Source organism: Cupressus sempervirens, chromosome 9, assembly GCF_028749045.1.
Source record: "Cupressus sempervirens isolate cs-2001-9-10 chromosome 9, ASM2874904v1, whole genome shotgun sequence".
Lineage (NCBI taxonomy): Eukaryota > Viridiplantae > Streptophyta > Pinopsida > Cupressales > Cupressaceae > Cupressus > Cupressus sempervirens.
Genome location: NC_143126.1, coordinates 721,691,912 through 721,702,596, shown reverse-complemented (window position 1 = coordinate 721,702,596; position 10,685 = coordinate 721,691,912). Strand labels below are relative to the sequence as shown.

The following is a 10,685-nucleotide window of genomic DNA, read 5'->3' as shown; positions in this document are numbered from 1 at the left end:
TTATTGGTCTTTCAATGAGAGGAAAGAAATGGAAGAAAGTCACTAAAACTACGAATGAGGCTAGTAAGAATAGTTTTTTTGTGGACGGTGAGGAACTAGTGTTCTATAGAGGAGGATTTAAGAAGGACAAACTGTAAGCTCCATGGGATGATGTGTGCCAGGTTCTTATGAAATATCTAAAGCTGGAGGGTAGGTTCGATGTTTGCTTCTACTATCATTTCCCTTTGTTGAATCATTTTAGGATTAGGGATTTTATTTCTATCCCATTTTTTCGGCTGTATTCTCTTGAAGATATGGTTAGTAATGTTAGGGAGAAAAAAAATAAAGGGAAAAACTTTACCATTATCCACCAAGGCCTTATCCTTTTCCTGTACCAATTCCACCTTACCCTTTGTCCCCCTAGGGTGGTCGTGGTTGACAACCAGCACCACTGTCAGAATTCACCCCCGAGCACCAGTACTGGAACAAAAATTCATACCTTGTGACCCTCCCATAGCTGTGAAAATAAGAAAAAGAAAAAACTTGATATAGTTGGGGAAAAAAAGGGTAGTAAAAAATTTAAATGGAAAAACTTGTGGTGGTGGAAGAGGAGGACTCAGAGGAGGAGGTTGAGGGAAAGGCTAGGAGAAGGTCTGAGAGAATTGCCCAATCCTAGGCAAGACACAAACAAAAATCCAATAGGTTCAAAGTTGAGAAGGCTGAAGAAGAGAGAGCAGAAAATAATGAAGAAGAAGGGGAGGAGGAGGATTCCAAAGGAGAAGAAGGAATGGAGGAGGTAGAAAAAAGTGTTAACTCGGAAGACAATTCTATTGACAATGCCCAGTTGTATGCTGATAATACTCAAGTGGCAACTGGCAATGCTGCAACCACAGAGACTACCCATGTTTCTACCAGCTTTACTCTTCAGCTCATTACCTTCTATGAGGATAGCAAAAAAGTGGACACTTCCCCCATCACTATATCCTCCCTGACCAAAGAAAAACTTAAGGTTTTTACTAACCTAAGGGTTTTGTAGGATGATAACTTGGCGCAGAATGCTAAAGAGGAAGCTAAGAAGGTGGAAGCAAATAATAAGGAAGAGACTGAGGAGCAATTGGAGGTGTATGCCGAATTGGAAAAGAGGGTTAAAACTTTAGAAGAAGGGTTCTTCCCCTTCTCTAAATTTGCCCTTAAGGTCACCCATGTTGTTGCCACTACCCTCCAACTATTGGCTCAAGAGAAGGACACTGTAATGAATATGGAGGATCATAAGCTCCTCTTTAAATTCCTTGCAATTGACTAGGCTCAAATTATGCTCGCTACAAAGGGAAGGGAGAAAACTATTAATTAATTTTTTTAGATTTTGGGGATCCTTAGATCCAAATTTTTTTATTTATATGTTGGTTCTGGTTTTTTTGGTTATTAGCTATTGCTCAGATTGGGTAGGCATGGTCGTGTCAGTAGTTTTTATGATGAACTCTCGTAGTTTGATAGACTTATTAGACTGCTACTATAGTTTAGATGATTTTGTTCATAGTATTATGCTGGTTGGTAACATGCATAAGTTTTACTGTGGTTAAGTGGAACTTTAGTTCAATCTGTTAAGATCCTCAATTGGTCTCTATTGTTAATGTGTTGGTTACCCATTTTTTGGTTGTAAGGGCTGACCCCCTTGTTTTTGGTAGCTTTTTATTTCAAAAACAATGACTAAGGGTATTTGCATTACGACTAGGGAAAGGGGTATTTGCAAGGCTTCCCAAGATCGAGGTGGAGGACTCCAACACCTCTTCAACAATAATTTGATAGGGAGGACAAAGAGCTAAGTGGAAATGGTAAAGACAAAAAATGAGGCCTTGGTGGAGGATAGTGAATTTTTCCCCAATTTTCTTTTCCTTAAACACTTCCTTAACATTACTCTCTAAATAGTGCTATGGGTTAAAAGGAATGGAAATTGTAACATGATTATGGAAATGATTCAAGAACAAGAGGTGCTAATATTAGTAGACACCAAACCTACCTTCCAAAGTGAAGTAGCTCATGATTACGAGGTAGATGTGGTCCCAAGGCTCTGGAAGTTGTTCATGATCAAAACCCTCTTTGAGTTTAATAGGTTGTTCCCTCGCATGAAAGAACTGATTCAGGTTGGTAAAGTTAAAAGCTTTAATGGTTTTCTTTCATTTATAATCCTCATTGCCTTGGCAATGACATCCTCATTCTCCTTGAAAAAGATGCCACCCACTATAACCATCCTTGCATTCTAGGAGAAAACAAACTACTTGGAGAGGTTTTCATTATTTTTGTTCATGAATTCTATGAACTGGGCAATACCTCTATCTTTGCAAATGCACAAATAGTCCCATCAATTTTCCATTCCTAAAATTTGTGTGGTCTCAGTTAAATGTGATCACCTCCCATGACACTATAGAAATAAATGAACCAATTGCAAAGGATGTTCTATTTTTTAGAAATAAATATATATTTTAGTAAAACAACTCCCAAAAGAATACTTTTAAGGAGAGTGATCAAACTGGGTAGAGTAAATAGGAATTATGAAGGTAATTAATACAAATACATCCCTTATCATTTCCTAACTCAAATCTATTAATCTACTTGTATGAAAGTACGCCCAAATAGAAGGTACAAGAAGATATAATTATCTTGAAAATAACATGAATTTTAGCACACATTTCAAGTGTTCCTAAAACCACATTAACTTCAAGGGAGCTCAAAAAATTATAAATGCAATTACTTAATAAAATATGATGACACACATGGACCCATGGATTGCCCATGTGTGCAATGGACATCCTATTGTTACAAGTACATTGATGTAAATGGTGTATCTATATAAATAAATACACAAAATATAGTCCTCGTTGATATGCCCATTCACATCTTATTGGTTTAAATGCATTATTGTAAATGGTGTATCTATTTAAATAAATGTGAATAAAATTTGATACATAAGAATAAACGTAAATCAATGTGAATAAGGCTCCTCACTTGTGACCTCACCATTTCATAGCCTCGGGTCAAAAGCATTTACCCCTTAAAAATGTGTAAAAGAATAAACAACAAATAAAGATAAGTATTAAATTGCAAGTCAAGTCACACATTTTAGTACTTGAAAGGCATTGGTGTAAATGATATGTAGATGTTATATGTAGTAAATAAATGTAAGCTTAATTAGATACATAGGGATACATGTAAATAAATATACAACAATAAAGACAAGGATCAAATTGTAAGTCAAAGCCCTCTAATAGGAAAATTGCAATTTTTCATTTTCCAGTCCTCTAAATTTGTTAAATAACAACAAATACAAAGAAAAAAACCTAATATTTATTCCTAAAGGCTAAACCCAATCACACCGTAGCACTTATAAAAAAATTGTTGTAAATGATACTAAATGGTGTATGTATTTTAAAAAATGTAAAGAAAACTAGATACATTAATATTAGCTAAAATAAACATGCAACAAAAAAAAAGATTTCAACTTGGGGGATAAGGGTTTTAAAAGCTATTTTTTAACTTTGATGCTTAGCCTTGCATTTTATTTTTCTTTCATAGAATCGTGTGGACCTTCTATAGGGCTGTCACTACTATAGACAACCATTGACTTTTTTTTTCATTTGACAGTCTTCTCGATTTATTACTTACATAAAAGGCCTCATCGTCTATTGCTATGCCTAATCACACCTTATAACACTTAAAATTGTGTTGTAAATGACACGTAAAAAATGTATGCATATAAATAGATGTAGACAAGACTAGATACATAATATACAACATATAAAGAATTCAACTTAGCATATAAGGATAAATTGGTTTTCAACTTTGATGCTTACTCTTACATTTTCTTTTTCTTTGTTATGTTCTTGCTAATCTCCTATAAGGTTACCACCATTTTAGACATCTATTGACTTCTTTATCCCATTTGATAGTCTCTACATATATGACGAAAATAATCATATTTAATCGACATTAGCTATGCAACCAAAAATTTAGTCGATCATACGAAGGAAACACTTCATTTTTTTCTCCAAAAATTGTATTCAAGAAAACTAAATTCACAACGAGATAACCACTACAATTCTTAATCACCCATATAATACTTTAAATAACATGGGTGTAAATGACAAGTAAATGGTGTCTATCTATAAATAAAAGTAAACAAAACAAGTGTAAATAAGTATATTTTTTTTTATTAGATATAAGAGTTTCAGAACAAAAAGAGCAACCAAAGTACCACCACAAAAATCAACAAGGAGGCCAAGCCTCACTAAGGAAGAACAGATTCAGCTGTACAACATAACAAAAAGAGGAGAAAGACTAGCTAACTAAGAACATCATAGTAATTGACCACCCAAGTAGTCCAACCTAAGGTACCCTCCATCCAAACGACGCTTTTACATTCTTGAATAAGTATATTAGATATGAAGATAAGAATTATTCTTAAGTCAAAACTAGTTACATAGAAGTAAGTGTAAATATATATACAACATATAAAGATAATAATTAATCTTAAGTCAAAGGTTTATGATGAACAAGTTTCTTTTCCTTATTCGACCACCTTTTACAATTTTGATGTTTATTGCTATGCCCAATCACCCCAAGACATTGGTGACACTCTTGAGCTTCTCTAGATTTATCATTAAAAACACATAATTGAAGATTCACAAATATCCCTAATATAATGTTTTATTTTTTCCTTTGTTAGATTCAAAAACTTGATACTTAATCTTTTGTGGCAATGCCCAATCAGACCAAGCCATTGGTGAGTGTGTTGGGGTTTTATCATTCCAAGAGATTTTCCGGATTCCTTTGCCTGCAAGGCTTTGACCTCAACCATATGCCAATGCCATATTTGTGGAAGGTTTTTGGAATTAAATGGCAAGCCTCTTGAGAATTTGCAAAGCATGCTCTAGAATTAGCGGCATTAGGTAGGTACTCTACTTTCTTGGCGCCATTGGACACGGAATGCCTAGGCTCGACAAATATCTTGTTCAAAATTGTTATCCATTCGCCATTTAAAAAAAAAACAAAACAATTCTACTTTATCATTTTTTAACATTCTCCTTAGTCCTATATAAAAAAGAAATCCTTTCCTTTCCATGGGAACAAACAAAATGAAGTTTGTCAACACAATTCCCCCATTATCATGTGCCCGCAATTATTAACACTTGCCCATGTTCGTTCACAGGTTACACGGAACGGGGAACGGGCGACAGCCGGTCAGACCGAAACGAGCGACCGGGCATTGTAACTGCAAACCCCTCGGCCTGTAAATCCCGCCACCGGCGCCTCGGGTCGCGCGTCGTCTTCCTCCAGCCGGTCTCCGTTCACACTTCTTCCCATGTAGTTTTTACCGGACGAGGCAGTTCTCGAAACGTGACCGGCATTTGGCCATAGGTGGAAAATTGTAGTAAAACTCGTAGTTTATATGGCGTAGCATGCGGGCACGCCAGTGCCAGCTAGACCGGCTTGTTTTTTAACTGCGTTGGACGAGGTGGTGACGTGGCGTTCTGGCGTCGAACGAGGAAAACGTTTGCTAAGCAATACGGGCTAAGCGTGTGTTGTTGTCTCCCGAAATGGGGGCGCATAAAGGTGTGTAGGGATTTAGCCCGGCAGGAGATGGTTGCCTAGGCGGGTGGTCATATGGGGGCTGATTGCAAGGGGGCTTAAGGGAGTCAGAGAAGCAGTCAAAGAGGAGTGAGGTGTAGCTGACACTACTGAAGGCGGCTCCACGATTCCTTGCCTTTTATAACGCCCCCCGGGGGCTTTGTTTTCTTTGTCTGCCTATCAACTCATTCCTTCTACTCCTACTTCTAGTTCTAGTTTAGTCTCTGCTTCTTTGCATGGATAGGGGCTGTTGCATGCACATAAAGAGGTGTGGGTGCACATTCAATCGAGGAAAAGGGCTTTGATTTGCTCTTGTTATTGTCATTGCTATTATGGGCTCTGTTTGCCTTGCTCTTTTGCTGCTGCCCACTATAGTCTCCTCCTTGGGAATTAAATGATTGTGGTGGGGGAAAATTGGGTTCTTGTTTCAATGCTTTTCGGCTGCTTTGTGTTTTGTTAGGCCCTGGTTTGGGCTTTAGAGAGAGATCTTGGTGTTACATTGCTGCTTGTTGTTGTTGTTGTGAATTTTAGTGAATTTGTTGTCACGATGGCGTGGAATGCAAGACGGCCCTGCTTGGACCCAAGCAATTTCGTTCTAATGCAGCAAAATGGTGGTAGAACAGGCTCCAGAGATGCCCTGTTTTCAGTGCTGGACTCCTATCCCTTTCCTTCTCTCAGAGGTAGCGATAGTTGGTCATTGTTGTTGTTATTATTGGACTTTGGGGCTACAATTTGAAATTATCTTCTTCTTGTTCTTGCAAGAATTCGTATTGTGGTGGTCTCATGTTGATGTTCATACCTAGATTGCTCATAAAGATTACTATTAGCCTCATTGTAGTGGTCTCAAAGTTAATGTTCACATGAACAGAATAATCTATCTACATGGTATTAGTTTTGTTGTTGTGCCTGCTAAGAAATTGCATTGGTCTCAAAGTTGATGTTCATATAAGCAGAATGATCTAGCTAATTTTGTAGTTGTTCTAAAGGAGGTAGCATTAGTAGCATTTTCTCTTTGTTATGCTTACGAGAATTTACATTGGTCTCAAGGTTGATGTCCATATTCAAGCAAAATAGTCCATCCAGTTTAGTGGCTGCTTGAAAAGAGCTTGTTTTAGTCTTATTGTTGTGTTCATGACAAGAGTTTGTTTTAGAGTTCATGAGAAATTGTATTGCTCTCAAAGTTGATGCTCATGTGAGCAGAATAGTCTGTCTGGTGTTTTTTGGGTTGTTGAAAAGGAATTAGTATAGTTTCGTTGCTGTGTTCGCATGAAATTGTATAGTCTGAAAGTTGATGTTTATATGGGCAAATAATCCATCTGACTTTGATTTTTTGGTGTCCTTGTTGCATTCACAAGAATTTGTATTAATCTGATAACCATATTCATAAGAGGAGAATAATCTATCTAGTTTTATGATTATTCCAAAGAATTTGTATTGATCTCATCTTAATGCTATAAGCAATATTGGTAAACAATTAGCGAAAAAACAGAAGATTGTGTGATCATGATTTTGAACAAACGGAGATTTTGATCGATTTGGTACTTTATTGTTGTGAATGTAGGCTTGCAGGACAGCAGGCCTTCTGGTTTCTTGGGAAAGAGGCCCTACTTCTCCATGTTTGATCACCAAGAAGATGAGATGGACGAGACACTGTTTGATTCCACTTCTTCTCAGCTTCATCATGGAGACAAGAAGAGAAGGCTGAGCATTGAGCAGGTTCGTTCCTTGGAGAAGTGCTTCGAGGAGGAGAACAAGCTGGAGCCAGAGAGGAAGATGAAGCTTGCAAAAGAGTTGGGATTGCAGCCCCGCCAGGTGGCTGTGTGGTTTCAGAACAGACGGGCACGTTGGAAGACCAAGCAACTCGAGCGAGACAACGATGATCTCAAGGCGGAGAACCAGAAACTCAAAGATCAGGTGAGATAAGATTAGGTTGTGTTAAGAATTTTATTATTAATGTTTCGAATCATTTTGTTAAGATTTTTACCATCACAACTTTTTGAATCACACGAAGATCAGATTGTGTTAAGATTCTTATCATCACCAATGTTTCTAATCACACTAAGATTAGATTGTGTCGAAGTTTTTACCATGGACGTTTTCGAATCACACCACATCATCTATCATCTAAAAGTGCTTGATTTGCTACAGGTTGCAGAGCTGAAGGCGGAGCTTGAAGCTTGCAAGAACAATGGTGGGAAGGATGTGATCCTGAAGAGTGTGAAAAGTGAGTCTGAGACTGAAGGTGAAGCCAATGAGCCGAGCCAGACCGCGCAATCGGAATCAGGGAGTGAGGAGATGTCAAAGAAAGTAGGAAAAGATAATTTCTCTACTTGTTCTGAGGTGAGCACTGATCAAATCGGAGATGTTGCTACTCCACAGGAGCAAGCTTCTCATTCTGTTTCTGTTGGTGGTGGTGGTGGTATAGATGGGGACAATGCCTCCTCTCTTCAAGATGTTTCTACCTCATGCTATATCAATTTCACTGAAAACAACAACCAACACTTGATGCCCCAATTTGGGCACTTGATGAAATATGGTGAAACAGATGGAAGCTACTATTCCTACACTATGGACCATGAGTTTCTTGGAGTGGATTATTCTGACACTTTCAGTCTTTGGGAATGATTTAGCGCCTTTCAGTCTTAATCGGTTTTAGCAAGTATATGCACGTACCATGTATAATAATAGGATAGAATAGGATAGGATAGGATAGGATAGGATAGGATGGGTGGTACTAATGAGAATTAATTGGTTCTTATGTAGTTCAGTTGCATATAACTAATGTTCATATAGTGGCAAAATGGATTGGTGGTGTTACTACAACAGAATTCCATTTCATGTCTGCCCTCCTAAGAAAGGGAAAGTTTTGTACAGACCTACTGCTGCCACGCTTGTAATATGGGTTCTTGGCCAGTGTTCATCAATAGTTTATCCAAGTGTAAGCCCATTAACCTTAAAATGTATAAAATTATTTATCTTCGCACATCTCTCTTCTTTTGTGATCTTAGCACGGCTATGGAATGTTTGTTTCTAAATTGCATTTTCGCAAATAGGTGGTCCAAACAATTCAGTGGTAGGGTGGAATCAATTGAGGCATAATGTATCAGACCAGACCACTGCTAAGACAATGTACAGATCAGAAACCTTAAAGTACAGTGGTGTACTGAATGGATGAGTTTTAATCATGTTTACAAGATTATGATTCTACACAATCAAGAGTTTCATCTTTGTAGAATGATAAAGTAGTGAATTCAAATGATGCCCACAAGTCCATCAATAAGTTTTTAAGTGATGAAATACCAAATGAATGAATTGCAATGACATCCTCAAGACCATCACTCTGAGGCATCAAAGTTGCATCTCTAATAAAGTTCCAAGCGACCAAATGAATAAGTTTTAACAACATTCTCATGACTCAAACAAGAGCTCAAAAGTTGAATCTTTGAAAAATTTCAATCTTGTGGGCTTTTCTGCTGTGAATCTTGACCATAAAATTTGAATACTAATATGAGCAGCAATTTTCAGTTTTTTTTATGGATCAGTCTTTGTCTATCAAAGCGAAGAGATTTCCACAATTCATGTAATATAGATAGTGCAATATCTAGATTCGATCATGACGACTCGTATCAAATCACACAGTGATTTTTTGTTCTTTCAGCTATAGATCACAGAATGTGATTCGAAATGTCATTACAAAAAACTCTCACACAATCTAATCCAAAAAACTGCACTTTATCTTTTCCAAAAACTGCATTTTATCTTTGTGTCTGTCTTTCATCCAGCCTTACTAATCTGGGCAGTAATCAAGGCTTTGGTACTATTTTTTTGTCACAGAGAGTAAGGCCTGCTGTATGAATGAATAGGAATCTTGATCCCAATTAATGATTCCACCACATTCACTGCTAGACAATGACTAACATGAAAGGCAGCCTATGAGAAGCAACTGCAAAGGGAAGAGTGTACAAGCAGATAACTATTTTGCCAAGTTTTGGCTATGGAGTTTTTGTTCTGTAGCGAAAGGCTGCAGGCATGGCAGGTTTGTGGTCTGACAAATCCCCGTATATCCGGCGTCAATATTGTTAACGGCCATGTGGACTTACAAATCTACTCAACAGCTGGATGATTGCTTTCTCCTTTTCTCTGCGGACAACATTGTACGCAAACATTAATTCTGAACCCCTCTTGTGAAGTACTTGAAACAAACCCAAACTTTTATCTGTTCACACACACCTAATCTTTTCTTGCAAACCGTTTGTTATATCCATCTCTCACGTAATTCCATTTCCAGAATATTCTGCTGCCCACCGCGGGCCCCACCAACCTATTCCGCACGTGCGCAATTACTTGCATGGAGATCAAGAACGCGGCGCCTCCTGGGCCGTCGATTCGCCATCTACGGTGTACGTAACGGGGAAAATAGGCTTCCGTGAAAATGCAGTGTTCGTCAACCTTTTTGGATAACGTTTGAGGGCAGTTGGTAATGCTGATAGTATATATAATTATATCGTTAAAAGGAGAGGTTTCCGTGTAGGTGTCCGCGCCCTAAAAAGAAATGGTAGGAGAAAAATGTAATTTTAAAATGTTGCAGGGAATCTCATTCAAAGTCACAGATGGAGAGCATGCTCTTTCTAATTTATATCATTTAACCTGCTCTTCCTTTAATTAATTTACTGATTTTGTTACGTAGTCTAATTTGACTGTTTTCTCTTTTCTGCCACATTTTAGTTCTTTACTCCAAACCAAATGGCGTTCTGCCTTGGGATACAGTCTGCAAGTTGTCAAGCGCATAAATAAGTTGCTTTTGGATTCTGGACAAATCTATAATCAGCTGGAAGGAATTTATTTATTCCACAAAACCTGGCTTCTCGTCTACGGATATCTTGCTTCTAGATACACTGTTTATATTTTTCATTATCTCTTCCATGATGAATCATCATTGAGTGTAATCTCAAATATCTATTAGAAAAATTAATATTAAAATAAAATCTATTATATTAGCGCTTTTGAATAAGATTGTATATGAGTCTACCAACATCAAAGTTTAGAATCATGTTCAATGATCTATCATCAGAATAAAAAAGTTT

At 37.5% G+C, this 10,685-nt stretch overlaps 1 protein-coding gene across 1 annotated transcript; it reads left to right on the top strand.

Moving 5' to 3' along the window:
• Nucleotides 1-5,772: 5,772 nt before the first annotated feature.
• On the top strand, nucleotides 5,773-8,586 carry LOC149540750 (uncharacterized). Its single transcript, XM_089799708.1, has 3 exons — nucleotides 5,773-6,281; nucleotides 7,163-7,515; nucleotides 7,750-8,586. Exons 1-3 carry the CDS (start codon nucleotides 6,149-6,151, stop codon nucleotides 8,224-8,226), a joined length of 963 nt encoding a protein of 320 aa, XP_089655834.1. The 5' UTR covers nucleotides 5,773-6,148; the 3' UTR covers nucleotides 8,227-8,586.
• Nucleotides 8,587-10,685: the final 2,099 nt, after the last annotated feature.

What these genes read in the sequence shown, in the direction of transcription:
- LOC149540750 (XM_089799708.1), top strand. Translation starts at nt 6,149, where the DNA reads ATGGCGTGGAATGCAAGACGGCCCTGCTTGGACCCAAGCAATTTCGTT. An exon ending in TCCCTTTCCTTCTCTCAGAG is followed by an intron (nt 6,282 to 7,162) that starts GTAGCGATAGTT and finishes TTGTGAATGTAG; the next exon opens with GCTTGCAGGACAGCAGGCCT. An exon ending in ACCAGAAACTCAAAGATCAG is followed by an intron (nt 7,516 to 7,749) that starts GTGAGATAAGAT and finishes GATTTGCTACAG; the next exon opens with GTTGCAGAGCTGAAGGCGGA.